This window comes from Myiozetetes cayanensis, unplaced genomic scaffold, assembly GCF_022539395.1.
Source record: "Myiozetetes cayanensis isolate MyiCay16 unplaced genomic scaffold, myiCay2020 scf2-11, whole genome shotgun sequence".
Lineage (NCBI taxonomy): Eukaryota > Metazoa > Chordata > Aves > Passeriformes > Tyrannidae > Myiozetetes > Myiozetetes cayanensis.
In genome coordinates, this window is record NW_026087411.1 from 50,454,456 (window position 1) to 50,476,508 (window position 22,053).

At 38.9% G+C, this 22,053-nt stretch overlaps 1 protein-coding gene across 2 annotated transcripts in view; it reads left to right on the top strand.

Annotated features, from left to right (window-relative positions):
* Positions 1-22,053, top strand: part of MTHFD1L (methylenetetrahydrofolate dehydrogenase (NADP+ dependent) 1 like) — a 146,940-nt gene that overhangs the window by 46,176 nt on the left and 78,711 nt on the right. For both annotated transcript variants that reach the window (XM_050315394.1, XM_050315395.1), the window contains 3 exons: positions 179-319; positions 6,816-6,884; positions 14,178-14,289. In XM_050315394.1, the coding sequence (XP_050171351.1) occupies positions 179-319; positions 6,816-6,884; positions 14,178-14,289 (322 nt within the window). The remainder of the gene's footprint in view (positions 1-178; positions 320-6,815; positions 6,885-14,177; positions 14,290-22,053) is intronic.

Consider the following 22,053-nt stretch of genomic DNA (forward strand, 5'->3'; position numbering starts at 1 on the left):
CCAGTCTGTATGCACAAGTTACTCTAGTCTGAGTAATCTCAAAAGCTGTAGGTTACCATTTAGAACTTGTTTGAATTCCAGTGTGAAATTTATTTTTTCTGAGTTTATTCCTGATGACCCCCTGTGAGTATTTGAGCTGATTGTGATTTGATTCATGATTCTTATTTCTGCTTTACAGGCTCAGTTTGATATTGCTGTTGCAAGTGAAATTATGGCCATCCTGGCGCTTACCACCAGCCCTCAAGATATGAAAGAGAGACTGGGGAAAATGGTGGTGGCTAATGACAAGAAGGGAGAACCAGTAACAGCAGAGGATTTGGTATGTTCAGTGCTGTAGAGACCTGTGAATAACCTCAGATGTGTTTGTTTTGCCTCTTGAATCATTAAAAAAGCAGGTGCATGCCAAGGATTTTGCTTTGAACAGCACAGTCAGATATCAAAGAAAGATCATCTTCTGGGCCAAAACCTGCTTGCAATGAGAACAAGATGTAGAACTCATTTCTGCAACTCTAGTAACATCTGGTTCAGAAGTCTCTGGTCTCCATAACCTACTTGGATCGTTTTCTGCAATTCTTAAGGCAAACAGCTTTGGTGCTGGAGGGAGTCAAAGTGCGGACTCTTATTTGAGAGAGCTGATAATGTTTGCTACTGTACTTGCAGAGTCCTCTCAGATGTTACAATGATAGTTACCACATTGAATGCCTATACCACTAAAACAGAATGGAAACAAGCTGTTCTTAATTCAAAGGTTGCTGATATTGCTTAGGTTAACTCTTTACATCATTTATTTTTTTTTTTCTTCCTCACCTTGATTAGTTGCTGTTTCCTCATTTCCTACTTCAGCTTCTGAAAGAAGTCAGTATGTTTTTTCTTTAAATCACATTCTAGCCCTTGTAGCCAGGCTGTGAGTCATTGAATGGTGGCTGGAAGCTCGCACGTGGTTGTGTATGGCAGGTTCTGGTGCAGCCAGAAGCTACCAGTTAACATTTGCAAACAGCTCTATGCCAGGAGTAGTCTTATGCCAGCCCATTGGTGATGGCTACCTGTACTGCACAAACTATGTGTATTTTTTCCTGTTTTTCCCTTTTTTGTGAACATCTGCACAAAACTCACTGTGTTTCTAGAATGAGTATCTTGCCTTGTCAGAAAAGATAGCAAATCCACAACTCAGGAGCACCTTCACAGCCTTAATAGATTCTGGTTTAATAAGGAAATGAAAAAGTAGTATTTACCTTGCCTGGATTAAAAGTAAGGTTAAAAATTTATAAGTACAGTCATCATTAAAATTCAAAGCAAATAACTATTCTCAGTTATGCAGGAGACATGAAGAACTACATTTAACATTCCAGCTGTTAAAGTTTTGCTTTTCCTTTTTATTTGTATTACTTTGTCTTGGCCAAATTGAGGGGAGTGAGGAAACAGTTATGTTATAAGGCATATGCATAATTCAGTGTTAGAATTAAAACTGCATTTGAAATGCATGATCCTTATCTTGACACTGCTTTTGTATAAAGAAGTATTTAAGATATGTATATTTAACGTATGAATACTGCAAAATATTTAACCTGACTTCAACCACTTAATGCTAATCAGCTTGATGAATGAAAGCAGTTGCTTTTCTGTAGAGGGAAAAGAACTTTTTCACTGTGTCCCTAAAATGAAAGTAGCATTCAGCAAAATGTCTGCTACTAATTTGGTTTTCTTTGGCCTTTTTTAAAACAAACTTCCTATGCTTAGCATCTCAATCATTTGATAGTGTTGCTTGTGCTGAACATGTGTTTCTCGTTGTTCTTTAAAGCAGTGTTCTGTATTATACAAAAGAAGAACTGCACAGAAAAAAAATCATCACAGTCTGAAGGATATGTGTTATGAACATCTGCAACTATTGCTGCTTTCTAATTCTTCTGCATGTTCTCCAATACCATGCACAGGGAGGACTTGGGTGCATGTCATGATTGTGCAGTGCAGAAACTCTTACCTCCTTTGTTGTGCAGTCTGTTACAAATGAGTATGAGAACTATGGGAATAATAGGAACGTCATTTAATGATCAAGGCCATAAAGCACCTCTTTGGAGAACTGAATTCTATTCCTGTGGTTTTTTTACAAAACTTACGTGTGATGCTGTGTCCATACCAGATGATTCTTACAGTACATAAGTTACACACTCCTCAATCTGGTTTAATACTAGGGACCTAAACAGCTGAAATTTGTGGAAACAGTGAAGCTCCATCAAGAACTTTGAACCAGGAGAAATTATTTCGTGCTGTTTCAGGTCAAACATCCAAAATGGGTGAATACTTCTGAGTTTGATTCTTGTGTGTCCAAGTTTCTCTTCTGAAAACAGAAAAGATTGTTCATTTCTGTAGACTTACTGATATTGGGGAAGTACTGATATTAGGAAAGTAGTAGTGGGTTTTCCACGATTTCTTTATCAAATTAAATACTGCTTGCTTTGTACAATGGGAGAGAGCTTATGAATATGTACAAAGACGATAAATTTCTGTTCTGTTGCATAACATTTCATCTCTGTTGCTGGTTTGTTCCCACAGGTGGTCAGTCTGTTGGAACAGCTTGCAACTAAACCTACTGTTTCTAGACTTCTAGCTCAGTCTCTTCTCTTCCTCTCTTCCCCCTGCCTGTGTTGATAGAATCCAAGGATTATATCTGGAGCAGATTTTTCGTATGTCAAGAGGTTTGATGTGGAGCCATTCTCTCCCTGAATTTTCATCCTCCTTTCAAGTCAGGGTCAGAGAGGAGGTAAAGCTTTATAGCTCAGAAAGGAAAGATCTCAAGACAACTGAACATAGGAAAAACAATATATAAGGTTTTAGAATGCTCTCAATCCAGGTTCAGTAATTTTGACTTAAATTTTTGTAAAACAAAATCGAGTTTAAAAGCTTGAATCTCTTATAGTCCCTTAACATGGAACATTGTAGTCCAAAGAACTGCATTTGCATATAGTTTTAAGAAATTTTAAAGGCAGCTTTGTCATGGGAACTACCACACAACCTGAATAATGGGTCAATCCTGCATGTTACTGAAAAAAATTCTGGGGTTCATATTTTATATATCCTATACAGATTGAATTTATGCAAGTTTAAATGTTTGACAGTAGTCTTTAGTTCTTTGGAATCTATGTGGACCAAAACCACTCAACCCTTCTCCATGATTTGTTTCCAGATATACACACGAAGTACTTCACAAAAACACAAGTGCTCTAAATTTTTACTTTATATGCAATATATTTATAATAATACAATAGTAAAACCTAAAATACACATGGACCGATATAAACCATATGCAGAGACAGGCTAGGAGTAATAGAAAAAAAGATAAATTGAATATTTCTTGAATTGAGAAGAGTCCTTCCACAAGAGTAATGGATTAAACGTCTATCCTCTGTAATGGAATACGCAGAAGTCTTTGCCAAAATGTGGTGCTCATTGTACAGTATTTTGAAGACTTAATTGCTTTTTGGCTTTTACAGTGAGGTAGAATTCTGATGGACGCATGCCATATTTTTATGTGAAACTAAATGGGTATATGTGCCCTAGATCAGTATTTCAGCAGCTATGAAAAATATTAAATAAATATATCACTAATTTTTAAAATAAGACTTCTTAGCTTACTTTCCATACCATACCATTAGATTTCAGTATCTACAAGACCAAAAAAAACCAGCTCCATATTTACTTTTATAAATGAACTGTCAGCTGGAGAGATTTTATTCTCTGGTTCATCAGAAACATTGTGTACATAGTTCATTGCAAATAAAAGGACTTGCAGTTCTTCTCAGATAAGGTTTAGTGCTTTACAGAACTGAAATTGCAGAAAATATTATTTTGTTAGACACTATAGTTTCAAATGAAGGTGAGTTACAGGTACTTCATTATTTTTCTTACAAAGAAAAGGGTTTTTCTCTACCCTTCAGTGTGTGTAACTTCAGTCACAGTAGTTGTTTTCAATCATCTTCCTTGTCATCTACTGCTGGCTTTCATTTCCACTCTTGACAGACTTCAGAGACTGCTCCACTGGAAGTTTCTTTAAAAGTATTTTGTTTTTTCATCTAAGTTTGCATTTCCTGTGTCACGTGTATAATTTATTTTGTGTTCTATGATCTTTGTTGTCCTGTGGAGCGTACCTGTCCCAATGGCTGGTGGATAGATGGAAAGAGTATTATTTTCAGAAGTACTTGGGGCCAGTTCCAGGAGGAAACCCAGAAGAGTTGGGTGTCTTTATACATTTGATTCGGAGCCCCACTTGTTTCTTCTGACAGTGAGTTAGTGGAAAGCTAGTGATCCCTGAGCTCTCACATGCTTAATTGGTGTGTAAGTCTAAGCCTCTTATTCTTTTATAAAACATATATCTGCCTTTTCTGAATTGGAAATGGGAACCTGATTCCTTAAATAGCTTTGAGAATCAGATCCAGGACTTGGAGTGCACTGTAGGAATTGTTACTAGATATTTGGAGCATTGAGGATATGAAGAAATGAAAACTTTATTCTCACAGAGTCATGTCAGATAGGTAGGAAAACTTTATTTGTTTAGCATTTAAGGACTGCTGTTGACACCAAGCCTGTTCAAGAACCACAGATGACAGATGGACATGAGGTATGCCAATTGGAGTATTTACATCTTTTTTCTTTGCTTTCAGCTTCAGATAGAATAAGTTGTTGTGTCCAGAATGCATATCTAATATTTCCCAAATAATGCATAGCTAATACCTCCCAAAAAGTTAAAATGCAGAGGAAGCATTTGGATTACTTCATTATTTTCGTCAGGTTGGTGAAGAACTATCAGAAAGCAAAGGAGACAGGATTTGAACCTTCATTATGTAGAAAGGGCAGGAAAGGAGACTGGGGGAGAAGTGTCCTGATTTTCTTTTATTTTTTCCTTCCCCATCCCCTAAGTCTCCTTTCCAGTCACTGTGTCTCGGATCAACTGATAGATGTTTGCATGGTTACTTTGAGAGGTCTGGTGGCTACAGTTGGCAAGAATTAACACTTGTCATTTAGGGCTGATCTGTGGCTGCTCAGGTAGTGATCCTTGCTGTCGTCCAGTTGGAATATCTGATGTAAAGTCTTCCATTTGGCTTTTTTCTTCTTCAGAAATAAGAGTATTTGGGTATATGAGCAGCATAGCACCAGGCTGCTTCTATAGAAGTGATGGAGCCTCACACATTCTGGTAGAGCTGGCATGCTTATGTTTCCTTGTGTTTTAATCCTAGCTTCTAAAACTAACATATTAAGAAACAGCAGTCTAGTTTTTTGCTAATTCAAAAGATGAAAAATTATGTTGTTTTGCTGCCAGTTTCTCATATTATGTCTTTGTGGATCTGTTGGGTTTTGAAGCAGTGGGAGATGAAGAGAGAGAAGAAAAATCTTTCCCTTCTCTCTCTCCTTCACAGTCCTCCAAGGAAACACTTGCTATGCTTTAGCAGAAACCAGTTCTACTATTTAGGTTTCAATTCAATTATATCCAAGGCCAAATATTCTGCTTCATTTTCCTCTGAAGTCCATGCTCAGATGTGATGCTCAAAGAGAGGAAAATTTAATTTCATACGATACTGTACTTATATAATCACCGTGTCTCTTATCTGTTTGACATCAAAATTTTCACACAGACTTCGATTGTTCAAATTTTGGATTAGTTGGTAGAAACTGTGTTGAGAATTATACAGGCACTATTTTTTCTTCTTTATTTGAATATTTTTATGCTTTAATAGGCTACTCAGATAATGTGCCCATGTTTTTCAACTTTCATTTTAAACAATTTGCAGCAGCTAGGATTTTTGTTTGGTTTTAATGTTTCTTTTCAATACAAAAAAATACTAAATTTATTTTTTGTGTTCTCTGGCAAGTCTGTGAGCCACTCTTTATAACATTACTGCGGTTTCTTTGAACCATGATCTAGTTCTTTCAAAACAAAACACATCGTCTCAAAATCGAAGTAATTTAGAAAGAAATTTGAACATATGCTGTTGGTTTCTAGACAGCACTCCACATATAGTCTGATAGTGATGTGCACACCCTGTAACCTTTCTTTTCTCTTTTTTTTTCTAAAATGGGCATGAGTTTTGGTACAGAGGGATGTCATGACTTTTATTGATTTTAAAGTCAGTCAGTGTGAAATTTATACTTCCAACAAAATTTTTAGGGAGGAGTAAGATTTCTTGCAACCAAAATGCAGCAATTCACTCAGCTTCTTTTGTGCTCTTATCATGACAGTCAGACACCTCTAACTTTTGATGTATTCATTATCTACCCCTAGTAAACTCATCTTTCGTTCTGTGTCTGTTATGTAGATATTTGTACAAGTCTGGAAAAATACCCTTTCTGGTTATTGGTAGCTATTGATTCATGCTATTGATTCTATCATGAAAGACATACATCTGTCATTTCTTTAGGCAGTTTTAGCAAGTTATTGCCTTCTTACTTTCTTATCTCTCAGTGACCTTTGCTTCCGCTTCATCTTTTTACCTTGAGCATCCTCCTGCTGGTCACTTAATAATTGTTTCTGGTCTCTCCATGAAATAGGACAAATAATTACCTGCTACCTTTTAAGTGTATTCAGAACAAAATCAATATTGTTTCTGACACACTCTGTAAATACAGTATATTAGAAGTCTTCAGGTAATATCTAAATAAATTCTTTGTGCAGCACTGTAACAGTGCTTATCCTTTATTGTTTCTGAGCACACTTTTTCTTTTTCCCTTGAACTGTAAGGTTTATTCAACTGTAAGCTTAAGTGTATCTTGAAAATGTTGCACCTTAGAATTGACTTGCTTAAAATATTCACTCTTTTGTTTTTTAGGGAGTAACAGGTGGTTTGGCAGTTTTGATGAAAGATGCAATTAAGCCCACGCTAATGCAGACGTTAGAGGTGAGTATGGCTTACGATGCCTGCCCTGCTCCGACTTTCAAATTCCATATTGTGCTTCTCTTCAGCAGCTGTGCTTAACTTTCAAGATTCAAGCCAGGATCAGATCCATAAAGGCATTCTAGCACATATTCATTTGTTTATGTTAACTAATCAACTCTGTCTGCATTTATACCTTTGTGGTGGTTTTCTGGCTATAATCATAATTTCGCCTAGTGCTGCAAGCAAGCTGCAGTGCACTGTTGAACTGCTTTTGAGCCCGCTGGAAGACAGGTTGGTCTTCTGAGTCATAGACTTACTACTGTTTCCCACCTTGCTCTTGTGGGGAAGTTTACTTTTTATGTATTTCTTTTTTATGGTTGTTTCCGTGATGATTCCCACAGCCCAGCATCTTGTGTGGAAAGCAGATGCTTTGCAGTGGCCATTCTAGTCTGTATCACAGGTTGTGCCATTCATAAACACAGGAGGGTGCTTTTATCAGTTTAGGCTTCAAAAGATGACTCCCAGCCACCTAATCTTGCCATAGTACTTTCAGGGATTAAATGAAGCTTTGCTGGGCTATGACAGGAATGGTTTACACTTACCCTAGTGAGCTGTCTTTCAACAGCTTAAAGAATGCAGAATTAGTACAACCTAACTTTGTGTCTGGGCAGTTTAGTATTTCCTTTTCAATGGGAAGCCAGATGATGAGCAACATTTAAGAGTAGAGGGAGAAAAAGAAAAATGAGGAAATAATAAAGCAGGTTTGAAAACAAATGCACTTGGAGAAAAATTAGTGTGTATTTTTGAAAGTGTGACCATCAAAATTACATAGCTGGAGCATTCCTGATATGGTGAAAAGTTGAAGAATGTAGAAATACATGAGTTCAATTGCTGGTTGGCAAAAATGTCTCATTTTCTGAAACATGACAATGTGATAACTACCCTTTTGCTTTTGTGTTTAGATGGGGTCAACTTCCTACTCTCGGGGAAGATTAGAAAAATAGAATTTAAATCTATGTTATTTTATTATAGCCATCTCAATTATTTTCTCGTGCAAAGAAGATTTGTTCTTTCATGTGGCTGTATGAAGAATATATGTATGTGTCAGAATTTAATATAACAGCAATAGCAGAAACTAGAGGTCGTGTAGGATCGAGAATGTCATAGCCAGAACTGTGTATTAAATCACTACTTGGATGACATTGTGTGTGATAAGCGTCACTGACAACGTAGCTTTGATTCTGACTGTTTAGTCTGTGTCACTCTATTTGCACTTTGCATATCTGTTAAAAAATAATACAGTTTTGTTGCGGTGTTCTAAAGGACAATTATAAATGTCAGAAGGATTTCTTTTGATCGATAAGTATTTGGTTCTGGGACTTGCATACATTTATTTTTTCACTGCATTTCTTTATATTCACATTTCTATGCAATAAAATTCTTGCCTTTTATGTGGTATTCTTTTCTAGTCTAATCTATGCTATGGCTGAAACATCTGCCAACTTTCATCAAACGCTATTGCTTGTTAGCAGGGCCCTGACCGCAGTACCCAAAGATATATTTTTCCCCCTAACTCTCTCATAAAGTTATTTTTAAAACAGTATGCTAAAGCAGCTCAGAAGACTGCTTCATGCTCCAATCCTTCAATTTGAGTCTTAAAGATGATTATTCATCTGAATAGCTTTGAGAGGTGCTAATTGTAATAGCTTCAGTTAAACGAAATAAAAAAAGGAAGGGAACAAGGAGGATACTGTACGCTGCACACTTGAATGTTCTGTAGTGATCCACTTGTGTGTTTAGAGTCCTCCAGCATGATAGATTTTAAGCCAGACTAATCACATACCCTGAGGTGGCAGATGTAATAATGTCTCTTCTGGCTATAGGTAATGACATCTTTCTGATGAGTGTGTGAATTGCAAGTCTTTCTTCTCACAAACCAGAAATGAGGAGAACTGAAGCCTACATTACACTTGAAATAATCCTTGTAAGTAGCATCGAAAAGTTAGTATCCTAAATTTTCAAAGAGGCTACCAATAGTAATTAGACAACATAATCCGAATCCCTTCAGGGAGAACAAGTTCTCCATACAAGTGTAAAGGCCTTTAGCAGCAACACTATGATTTGACAGCAGTAATATCAGAAATGATCCTACAGCACATAGCTGGTGGAAAAACAGAAAAATCCCAGAATATGTCAAGTCAGAGGGGACCACAAGGATCATCGAGTCCAGCTCCTGGACCTGCACAGGACAGCCCCAAGAGTCACACCATGTGCCTGAGAGTATCATCCAAATGCTTCTTGATTTCTGGAAGGCTTGGTGCTGTGACCACTTCCCTGGGGAGCCTGTTCCAGTGCCCAACCACCCTCTGGGTGAAAAACCTTCCTAATATCAAACCTAAACCTCCCCTGACACAGTTTCAGGCCATTCTCTTGGGTCCTATCACCACAGAGAAGAGATCAGTGCCTTCCCCTCCTCTTCTCCTCACAAGGAAGTTGCAGACTGCAGTGAGGTCTCCTTTCAGTCTCCTCTTCTCCAGGCTGAACAGACCAAGTGACCTCAGCCACTCCTCACACGGCTTCCCCTCAAGGGAAGCCTTCACCATCTTTGCTGCCCTCCTTTGGACACTCTCTAATAGCTTAATATCTTTATTATATTGTGGTGCCCGAAACTGCACATGATATTCAAGGTGAGGCCGCACCAGTGCAGAGCAGAGTGGGACAATCCTCTCCCTCGACTGGCTGGCGATGCTTTGCCTGATGCCCCCAGGACACGGTTGGCCCTCCTGGCTGCCAGGGCACTGCTGACTCATATTCAGCTTTCTTGACCAGGACCCCCAGGTCCCTTTCTATTGGACTGCTTTCCAGCATCTCATTGCCCAGTCTATACATACATTCAGGGTTGTCCCATCCTAGATGCAGAATCTGACACTACCCCGTGTTGAACTTCATATGGTTGGTGATTGCCCAGCCCTCTAATTTGTCGAGATCTCTCTGCAGGGCCTTCCTGCCTTTGAGGGAGTCAGCAGCTCCTCCCAGTTTTGTGTCATCTGCAAACTTGCTTAGTATCCCTTCCAGTCCTGCATCCAAGTAATTTATGAAGTTGTTGAAAAGCACAGGACCTAAGATGGAGCCCTGTGGAACCCCACTAATGACAGATCACCAGTCTGATGTTATCCCATTCACTGTTACCCTCTGTGCTCAACCTGTGAGCCAATTGCTTACCCGCCACATGATGTGTTTATCCAGCTGTGTGCTGGACATTTTGTCCAGAAGGATCCTGTGAGAGACAGTATTGAAAGCTTTACTGAAATCCAAAAAGATGACATCAGTTGGCTTCCCTTGATCAGCTAGGTGGGTTACCTTGTCATAGAAGGAAATCAGGTTGGATAAGCAGGACTTTCCTCTCATAAAGCTGTGCTGGCTGTGACCAATGACTGTGTTGCATTTCAGGTGTTTTTCAATACCTCCCAGAATAATCTTTTCCCTGACTTTACCAGGCACTGACATGAAACTGTCAGGCCTGTAGTTTCTGAGATCCTTCTTCTTGCCCTTCTTGAAAATTGGGACAACATTTGCCAGCTTCCAGTCCTCTGAGACCTCTCAGGATTCCCAAGACTGCTCAAAAATCATTGAGGGAGGTTTTGCAATTACATCAGCCAGCTCTTTGAGGATTTGTGGATGAATCCCATCAAGCCCCATAGATTTGTAGGGATCCAGGTGGAGCAACAGATCCTGCACAGTTTCAAGACTGACAGGGATCATTCTCACAGTCATGGTTCTCCAGCTTAGGGCACTGAGACCCAGTAGTCCGTCATCCGTGTTGAAGACAGAGGCAAAGAAAGTGTTAAACACTTCTGCCTTGTCTCTGTCCCTGTTTATGAGGTGACCATCCTCACTCTGCAATAGCCAATGATATTTCTATACTACCTAATGCCATTAATATATTTGAAAAAATTCTTTTTATGTGTCACCGACATTTCTGTCCAGCTTCATCTCCAGCTGAGCTTTGGGCACACAAATTTTCTCCCTACAGCAGCAAGCAGCATCTCTGAATTCTTCCCATGTCACTTGACCTTTCTCCCACTAGGCATACACCTTTCTTTTTTGCCTTATTTCCAAGAGAAGATCCCTGCTTAGCCAAGCTGGCCTCCTGCCTTGCCTGCTTACAGCATTTGGAAATTGTTGCTCTTATGCCCTTAGGAGGTGATGTTTGAAAAGTGGCCAGCACTGATGGACCCCAGTACCTGCAAAAACATTTTCCCAGGTGACCTTACTTACTAATTCCTTGAGCAACCTGAAGTCTGCTCTCCTCATGTCCAGAGTTGAGGTTTTGCTGATATTTTTCCTCCTGTCAACAGAGATTTTAAACTTGATCACTTTGTGGTGATCAAGTTGGCTGTGGCCAAGACAGCCACCAATCTCCACTTCGCTTACAAGATCCACTCTGTTGACAAACAGTAGATCAAGGAGGGCATCTTTCTGAATCAGCTCCCTTAGGACCTGTTCCATAAAGTTGTTGTCTAGGTTTTTAGGAATCTTCTGGCCCAGGTTGTACCAGCTGTGTGATGCTCCGAGCTGATTTCTGGCAAGTTCAAGTCCCCTGTAAGGACAAGGCAGAGAACACCAATGCAGCTCAGAATGCACTGTGGACCTGTCCTGCAAGTAGGGTGAAACTGTTCACCAAAGCAGGTCTTTCAGATCACTTTGGTTTTGGGGAATGGCAAAAAAACTACCAGACAAGGTATCTTCTGGATGACTTCCAGCTGATACTGACACTTGATTTAGCATAATTTGTAAGTCATACTGTCTGTGGGTAGCTGCGCCTGGAAGTAGCCATTGCAGAGATAGATGCACTCCTCTGTGATCTGGCCATGAGCCTGTAGAAGGGAATTGTGTTAACCTGTAGAAGTCTAAGGAATTGCTTCTAAGGGCCTGTGAAAGGGGAGAAGAACAACATACTCAGTAGATTTGCACCAGCTTTACATGTATGTCTGCATGCACTGGAAAAGAGGTTCAGAAGGCCCTAAATCAAAAATTACCAGATGCCAGTAGTGCATGGAACTGAACTGGCAGCTTGTGTCTGTGCTTTTTTTCATATGTGGATTGATGTGTGTTTCAATCTGCTGGTTTTTAAAAAGATTTCTTGGTGAGTTGCTTTCCGTCACAACCCTGCTACTCTGTCACCAGAAATACCACCTGAAAATATTAGTGATTGACAGTGTTTTTTATGCAGGAATGACAGTGAAATATCAGAATGAGAGATGTGGGAGACTCCACCTACAATAACTGCAGACTTCGGTAGAATTTATATCCAGTGCTGCAGAATTGAGATTACTTTGTTTGGAATGTACATCGTGATTTCACAGTGTTTATCCATGTTTCTCATAACAGATTTGTTCTCTCATCAACTGATCCCTTAATGTGTAGCATTTATTTATACCATGCGTAACAGAGCAGCTGCTCTATGGGACAGCTCTTTGTAGTTGCAGGCTGGCTGCTCTGGGATGGTTTGTTGTGTTGCGTTTGAAGTGCCACTCACAGTAAAGATGAGAGAAGGATGGTAAAAAGTATTATAAACATCCTTCTAACGAGCCACATAACTTCAGATATTTATTGACATTCTGGGTTTATTTTCTTTTACTGAAACTTGGATTATAACATTTTCTGTACTGAAAACAGTCAGCAGAATGCATCCCTGTGTCACTGTTTGTTTCTCCATATAGTTTATTAAGAGTGTATCAAAACTAAGTGGCACTCTGCAGAGTAGGACAGATGGACTGACACAGTCACTAAAGCTGGCCTGAGAAGACATTGTTGTCTCTGTTCCAGGGTGTGCCTGAGGCACCCAAGGTCCTGCTGGAGTTCACTCCCTTCAGTACCCAGACTTTACTTTTCTGCCAGGATTGCTTTTGTAAAAAAAATATTCCAGTAGGTCCTCCTTTTCTTCTGCTGGATTTCAGAGATCCAGGGGAGCATCTGTCCATGCCAGTGATTTAGTAGTGTGTTTGGATTTCAAATTAGTGGCAGGGGGCCTCTTGACTACCAGTGGATCCTACAGTCTAAATTTCCTCCATATTCATGTTGTGTGGATGAACTCTTGGAAACACAATTGCACAGGGAATGCTGTGGGAGACTCTTCTGGCACCTCTCTTTGCATAGCTACCACAGTGTGGGCTCGGCTGCCCTCTCACTGGTTGTAGTTGTGCTTCCATGCATCGCATCTGCCCATGTGTGTTCTGGGCTCTAACAAGACCAGCCCTATAATTGCATGCCACAAGAAATTATGACTTGGAAGACTAGAATTAAATTTAGTGACTAATAAAAGATAAATTGGAATAAATCCTATGGATTTGAATCTAGTAGCTGAAAATTGCAGTCTTATTTATTTGAATGCCAGAAGCATAAATACTGGATTACAGCAGAAGTAAAACTTAAGTGTTAGTACAAGGTTGGGTGGAGAAGGTGTGCAAGTTACCTACAGGTTGTGCTGCTGTCTGTTACCTTTCTGTGAATGAAGCAGGTTCTGATGGCTAGGTCTGTCATTGAAGGAGGTCTGAAGCACCTGAGATGTATCTAGAACGCCTAAATTGTCTAACAGCACTTATGTGCTGTATGTGCTTTGATTTAGATATCATGTTCATTAGTCTGCAAAACTATTGAGGTTCTTACCTAATGTGCTGGTTTGGGCTGGGATAGGTTTAATTTTCTTCACATTACCTAGTATGGGACTGTGTTCTGGATTTGTGCTGGAAACAGCATTGGTGACACAGGGATGTTTTCATTATTGCTGAGCTGGGCTTACGTAAGCAGAGTCAAGGCCTTTTCTGCCTCTCACCCCACCCCACCAGCAAGGAGGCTGGGGGTGCACAAGATGTTGGGAGGGGACTCAGCCAGGACAGCTGACCCCAACTGACTAAAAGGATATCTCGTGCTATATGGCATCATGCTCAGCATATAAAACTGTGGGAAGAAGGAGGAAGGGAGGGACATTTAGAGTGATGGCATTTGTCTACCCGAGTAACTGTTACACGTGATGGAGCCCTGCTTTCCTGGGGATGACCGAACACCTGCCTGCCTGTGGGAAGTAGTGAATTAATTCCTTGTTTTGCTTTGCTTGTGTGTGCAGCTTTTTCTTTACCTATTAAACTGTCTTCATCTCAATCCATGAGTTTTCTCAGCTTTTGCCCTTCCGATTCACTCCTCCATCCCACTGGCGGAAAAGTGAGTAATGTGTAATGTGGGGCTTAGTTACTGGCTGAGATTAAACCATGGCATCTATTCACTGAATTAATGAATATATTTTTTATTATTCAGGGAACACCAGTATTTGTTCACGCTGGACCTTTTGCTAACATTGCACATGGAAATTCTTCTGTTTTGGCAGATAAAATTGCCCTTAAATTAGTTGGAGAGAAAGGATTTGTAGGTAAGTCATTATTCGGTTTATTATGTTATGATTTGTTGATAAATTGGCAAACAGGAATGTAAGTGAATGGAAAAATTAGCAATGAAAGGTAAGAATTCTACTTTATTATTAATATCAGGATAAAATAATCTTAAAATGAATGTAAAAAGCCAAAAGCACTTCTTCTCTTAACCTGCCCTTTGTCTCAAGTGATCCTATCACCATGTTTGAGACTTTTCAAGGTGGCTGAACCAGTCAAATGACTGGATCATATTGAAAGAGTTGTCCTGTTGTTCATTGTATTCGTATCCATTTGACCTCACCTGATAACCAACAGAAACCATTCTTTTTTCCTGCTGAATTATTTCTCTGTCAGTTTAGCAGACTCAGCCAAATAAGAGGTCAGATGACTCTGAACGAGTGCAGAGGAACAGTGGAGGCAAGGTGGTTGAAGAAAGAGTAGTACTGCCTTATTTGGATGGCTGTGAGCCATTAGGTCGGTCCAGCTGCATTGTCAGACCTTGTCATGAGGCCCTTAACTTTCCATAAAAGCATTTGACTGGGCAGATTCTTTTTATATTAGGAATTCAGCCTACACAAGCAACAGTAGACATACAGATCTTACAGTTGCAGGCAAAAAAAAAAAACTTGTGGCTGATTGATGAACTAGCTTCTTTAAAAATTGTCATGTGTGTTTAAACCTTAGAATTAATAAAATAAAAGGAGTGTTGCTGCTTTGCAGTTGTAATGACTTTGCACTGCTGCAGCCATTCTCTTCTGCGTCCTGCTCATGCAGATTGGCTTCCCTTAGTCCTAAAGTTGGAGTTCAGGTATCTGTGGAACAGTGCTCTTGAAGAGGTGGTTTAATATGAAACGTGAAGTTTCTAATGCAGGAACACTTTAAGTAGTAGAGAAATATTTGTGTATATGCTTATGTCATACCTTCACATTGCTACAAATGACATAAAGAGAACCAAATAACTTGAAAGTAAGTTTTTTAAACAGAAGGTCTGTTCTATTTAAATCCATTGGTAATCATAGAAAAGATGAGTTGTTTGCATTGTTATAGAATGTATATACTTTTTGTTATGATACAAATCAACCAATGTATTTACAGGTCAAGAGTAGAAATGTTTCTTATAAGAAGTTACTGATTACTGAACAAAAATATAGAAGGAAATCTTAAAAAGTAACAAAAATAAAGTTAAACAAAGTAGAAATAAAGGATTGAAACCTGCAGTAGATCATATTGACTTTGAAAATTTTCTGAATAACAACAAAATAGCTGTAAAAGTAGAAATTTTATTTATGTGTATTCAATTATCTTGAAGACTTTCTTCCTTTCAAACCGTACTTGTTGATTTTCCATTTTCTATTTTACTTGTTTATTTCTGATCTCCCTAAGCATTCTGTGCCTTGAATTTTTTTTTAAATCCTTGGGGTTTTTTAAATGGATTTTAAATCCTTGTTAGGATATTTTTAACAAAATTAGTTCTTAGAGTCAGTTTTTGCTAACCTCCATCCTTCTGATTCAATATAATTTGCAAAGATTGTTGCATATCTGCATGTAATATTTTTTTTGGCAAAGAGTGTTCTTGGGAGAAATTTGATTCAGTATTCTGCTCTCACTTCTTCTGTTGAGGTTGGAGTAGCTCGGACAATGCTGACCTGTGTAAGAAAATAGATCATTACTGTTAAGGTGATGAAACATGAGGTTTTCAAGGTAGTCTGGGCACATGTTATGTGTTTGTATTTCCTTTTTAAATGCATGATCATGTCAAAGGATAGGGTTGTTTTTTACAGTGTCACTGTTATACAGCTAAAGAGTGTGTCTGTTTCGCTCTAATATGATCAAACATCCTTTCAAAGAAGAACATTTTGCATTCTGAATACATTTATTTACTGGTAATCAAATTGATATTTCACTAAGCCATGTTTGTTGTTCCATGGTTCTGTGGAATGAGGCCTAGAAGCATTTAGAGTAACTAACGTTTTCATAAGCCTGGTGAAGTGACTTTTTTTCCCGCAGTGAGCAATCTTTTCAAGTGGGAAGTCTGTTTTGTATCAATTGAATGAAAGTATGTTGGCAACAGTATTGAGTCTTGATACATGTTTTGGAGCCCGAAATATCACCTTGGATTTGGATTCCCTTCCATTCAGCATGTCCCTCAGGCACTAAGAACATATCCCTGCATTTCTTGCTTTTTTTTGGTCTTACCCACCTGTTTGTCTTTAACACTCCTTTCTACTTTATTTGTCTTTGGCCTGAGTTTCTCTGTTGGGAGACAAAGCAGAGTATATTCAATAGAGGAAAACCTTTGTGCATTGCCAGCTAAAGGCTCTTGCTCAGATTTTATTCTACGGAACACAAATCCCTGTGAAACTGACTTCAGAACAAGACTGCCTTTGCTCTGTGGAGGAAGGAACTTCAACACGATTTGTAGATCCTTACTAGATTATTAAAAGTAATAGTTCATAGAGTGGCCTACTTAAATAAACTTTGCAGGTAGTCACAAGTGTAAATGTTTGTTCTAATGGTTGTAATTACTGTAAGCTTTGTGGTTTAAAAAAAAATACATTTATTCTGGTAACTGGTTAGAGCACGTGGGCAGAGACCACATGTAGAACTCACTGGTTTATGAAATACAGTCTTATTCTACCCTACAAAACTGGAGTCTAAAATGACAGCTACAAAGTGTGTGCCAACCCACGTTGAAGGTCCCATCCATACAAACAGAGAGCCCAGTGCCTTGTGAATTCTGCACAGCAAAGCAGCCAGCAAGAAACGCCACTGCTTTCCTGCTTAGTGTGAAGTTTACCTGAACCCTGTATGGCCGTTGAAACTGGATGGGAAAGCTGATCCTGCAGTTAATTCATACAGACAGAGTGCAGGCCAGCTATGCTGGAGTTGGATAACTCCTTGAACAAGATTAGTTACTTCACTTTTGCTAAAAGTAAAAATTTTCACCGTTCCACACTTCCCTCGTCACTGTTCTCATGCATTGGATCTGACACTCATTAAATCTTATATGAGCAATTAGAGTTCACATTCTGCCATGTAGGTTAGTTGCATAAGCTCATAAAAGAACCCAAGAGGTGCTAGAAATAGCATAAGGTATCTGGCAGAACCATGTGGCTGGGAGAGGCATTTTAGGGAGCACAGGCTAAGAGACTGGCTCTCAGACTTATGCAACTGCATCCAAAGCAGGAACATAAGATATGACATAGTCTGCAATTAATTTCCTGTATAGTAGAATAAATATCTTAATGTATGTGTGTTATCTCACTCACCATGATATGGGATGATGATATATAAATCATATATCTAATCTCTATATTTATTGGTTTATATATTTGGTATTTATATCTATTTTTAATTTATTCTTTTTTTTTTTTTAATTTTGCCATAGTTATTTTAGAGCGGAATCTCCTGCTAAGTTTGTAGACTATTAAGGAGAGTATCATGGCTTGAATTTGCAACACAGTTTTACAAACATAGACTTTTTAAATTTTCTGTCCTGGATTAAGCACCTTCCTTCCTCCAGCTGCTTGTTTACAGTCCTGTGCAACCCCTCTCTTTCACCAGCACACCTGTTCACAGCTTGTCCACATGATAAGCTAAACTGGAGAGTTGGTCTTGACTGAAAACAACCACAACAAAAAAAATCTCTTTACTTCCCCCTTGCTAGAGAGTTTGGGCAAACAGTTTTGTGTGATGGGGGAAGATGAGATAATGTCACATAAGATAGTGCTTTTGCTGAAATAAATATTTATAATATTATAGTCACATTTGGAGGTCTAAAGTGCCAGTAAAGCTACTGTGGATGCACTAGCTAATCATACTGAGCCTGCATTTCCAGAGAAGCTAAGTCTGTCTCCTTTCTCAGCCTTTGCTCGACTGTTTTTGCATGACATCCTGGCAGAAACCTATTGCCCTTTTTGTTGGCTTACTTTTCTGCTGACTTAACACAGAAGCAGTTCAGCCCAGAGTCACAAAAACACCAGAGCTGGTGCAGGAGAGGGTGAGTTGGGACAGCCAGCAGCGAAAAACCAATCTGTTGTGTAGATCTCACTGTTTGCGTGCCATAACCAAGGCAAAAAAAAAAATCCTCTCAAAAAGTTCTTTTTAAATTTGTTTTTAAACCTTACGTTCTCTCTCTGGCCTGCATTGCCTGTTTCTCTGCTTGCTCTGCAGCCTACGTTGCAGCATGCTGTGCCTTTTGAATAGTGTCAGGTAGCAATAATGTAGACAGTCTGTTTTTAAAAAAAAAAAAAAACCAACATAAATGAAGTTTAAACATTGAGTCATGTTGTGAACTCTCCCTGGTTGAAGGCATTCCCTGCTTCAGTTTCAGGTATCCAAGTGAATCACAGGCCCTCAATAAATTTTAGATAGCTTAAGCCTTTTAATGCAGCTTGTTCTTTCTCTCTTCTCTGAGCCCTGTTGCTATGTACTGACGACTGAGTCTTTTTCTCTAATTTTGAGTTCTTGGTACGAGTTTTGCCACTGAACTTTTCTTACCATACCTCGGCTGGTTTGCGCTTGTTTGTCTTGTCAGCCTTTTATTGCTCAGGGCCTGATTTCCTGAAGATTCCTCCCCATCCTTGCTGTGAGCAGGTGTGCCCCAATGAGGATGGGTACATGATGCAAGCATGTCCTGCACTGGAGAGTATCCTCACTGATGGCCTGGGAAGTGGTACCCCAGGGAATGTTGAGTGTACTGGTCACCGCAATTGCCATCACAGCTTTATGGTCTCTCACACATCTCTTTAGCCCCTCTGGCAGCAGCCTGAAATCTGGTTCTGGCATTTCATTTTCCTTTTGTATGAAAGGTTGCCTAAACTGGCCCGGTTAACCAATTCTACGTCACTTGGTTTTGGTGCACCTTAATTTTTAAGCAGTGAAGAAAGTTGACCTCTCAGCAGTGGCAGGGAAAGGAGCTCAGCATTAGGGCTGAATCCTGTACTACAAATAAGTGGGGAAGTATATATGTATTTAAGCAATTACTTCCTTTGAGTTTTTGGTTTTTTTTTTTTATATTAACCTCTATCGTTCCACTTTTGCTCTTCATCACTTCTCTAGTGAGAAGTAGCTCAAACTCATGGCTGATCCATAGAAGTTGTTCAGTACTGAAGGCCACACCTGGTGTAAATTGCAACTGAACCCTAAGCTTAACAGCATCTTGTGTTGAGGCTGAGGTGCCCAGCCCCATAAGTGACCCAGATGAGAAAAGTGTGGAGGTGCAGTGCTGTGCTGTGCTACCCTTAGCATCACTTTTGCAGCGCCTGTGTCCCTGAAGTTGTGGGGTTTGTGGCTCTCTGAACTCAAGGCTGTCCGGAGTTGTATTTGTCAGTGTGTCGAAAATGATTGCAGTACACAACAGATTGCCCCATCCATCTCTGTAATCCCTTGAAGGTATTTCAGCTCAGTAGAGGAGTTGTTGTAAATCAGAAGACAAGTGAAGCGTGAGTATATGTTTGGAATCCTAAACCAGAGTTTTTATGAAGTTTATTTTTCAGGTTTGAACTTTTATTTTTGGTGATTGCTTTCTTTCCTACTCCTAATAAGCATGTTGCATTCAATGCCAAGAGCATGCTGTGCTAGGCAACTTTGTCCTCGTGGTGTATCAGGTGACAAGAGGAGGATTATTGCAAGCTATTGTTGACTTTCTTAAGAAAGGTTCACTCTCCGTTTCTTTCTTGAGTTGGTGCACTTTGTGTAATTGGAAAGAATTTGTCACACTTTTTGAATGGTATAAACTCAAGTAGAAGCAGTTAATTTTTATAAGCTAAGTAATTGACTCTTTTTATTGTGTTGGTACTCTTGTTAAAGTAAACTAATGATGCTAGCTGCTCTAACTATCAGTTCAGTACATGAAAAGTTGTATTTCAAAGGGTATCCGTTTCACATACTTTGAGCAGACATTGTATAACAAGTTTATAAAGCACCTTATAAAAATTGTGTGTTTAATACACTAAGCAAATAATCTTCAGTAGATTTTTTTAAATCTCATAAGACAACTCAATCCATTTTTTAGTAGCAGTCTTTTTCCAAAAAAGGAAATAAAGCCCAATACTTTGGCTAAACTTCTTTTGGCACCAGTACCCCATGGGATATTATTATATTTAAATGTTGAGTTCAAGGATTTATTTTTTATATTTTTTTCTTTGCTTGATACCATTAGAAGGGGGTTCCATGCAGTGATCCTTCAGAAACCTTTAATTTTTAAGAAGCTGCCCAGCATCTTTCTGGCTTGTGTTATTTAATCTCTGATCTCTTAACTCTTATTTTCATAAGAAACAAAATGTAACGCGATTGCATTCCAGTATTTTGCTCTTTGGACAATGTGTTTTTTCTTGCTAAAGTGTTAAAGCAAGGCTAAGGTTTCATAGTACAGTGTGATTGACAGCTTTATCAGTATAAGTGTTACTTGCCTGCTCTACTATCTGTGTACTACAAACTAGATAAAGGATGTTCAAAACTTTACAGTGTTTTCTCTGATCCCATTCATAGTGCAGCTGCTCAAGCAGCTGTGCTAGGAGCAACTGTGATGGTGATGAGGGGAAGGAAGATGATACTGTGTTTAGTTGGTATTGCTGCAAGGCTCTTAAGGTCATGGTTTAATAATAACAAGAGTCAGTGGCACCACAAACTGCAAAATAAGGTACCATTATTGCTAGAAGATCTGTGAATCTGTGCCATTCACTTGTGAGTGCTGATGCCATTCACATCCCAGGTGCCCTTTTTATTTATTTCTTCACAATTGCTGAAGTAAAAGTAAGTTCCATTTCTCTCGTGTGTTGTAAAGTGGAAACAAAGAAATCGTCATCTTCTCCCTTAAGCTTTTAAAATCTCTTCTTCTGCATTTTGCTTTTAAAATCGTAGCAGATTTTCTCATCAGTAAGCAGGAAAGTCTTCAGAGATGAGATGTAGTGTAACACATTTTTCTTCACTGACAGGAAGTCAGAGTTCCTGAGAGCTGAGCTTACTGTCTTGTCACAAATAATCTGGGTGCAAATCATGCTTGCTTATGGGTTGCTTCAACTGAAAGTCAGGTGACAATGATCTAAATTACTTTCTATTGCAGAAAGTGCTTAAAACAGTCTCGAAATAGCTTGTGAATTATGTCAAATGAGAATCAAATATTTTCTTATATCTTTGTGTGTTCAGAGTCCTTAAGAAAGTTCTGACCCCACATTGTCACTGCATATTTCTTTAAACTTCTTCTTCTGACCTTTAGGATACATTGCAAAATAAAACTTTTCAGAAGGATTGAGAAGAAAGCTGTCCTGAATGTTTTTATGTGTCAGGAAGCATTCTAGCATTGACGTCAATAGCATATGTCACTGTATTTCAGAGTTGAAGTAATTTGAAATCTTATAAATTATGCAAAGGTAAACTCAAAACCGAAAGTTGGTATTGATCGTGAACTATTGAGTTATGTCTAACCCATATTACACTTGTCATAAGAAAGTGGTCTTTTGCCAAATCAGGAGAGCTTTGAAGACAAAACCTCACAAATTAAGAGTACTCTCTTGTGAGATTTTACCTTCCATTTAAAAAAAAATACATCTAGAAAGTGTTAAAAATTCACTTGACATTTCCTTGCTACAAAATGTAGTTGTACATGTTTGTTCCAAAATCTGCTGTTTCTGTGCAGAATTATGAGGGGTAATTTACAGGAATAAAATAACATGTGATTATAAATCATCAGCCATTTAGTATGACTTCTCTGCTTTATGTGACAAGCATATCAGGTGATCTTCAGGAACTGACTGGACTCT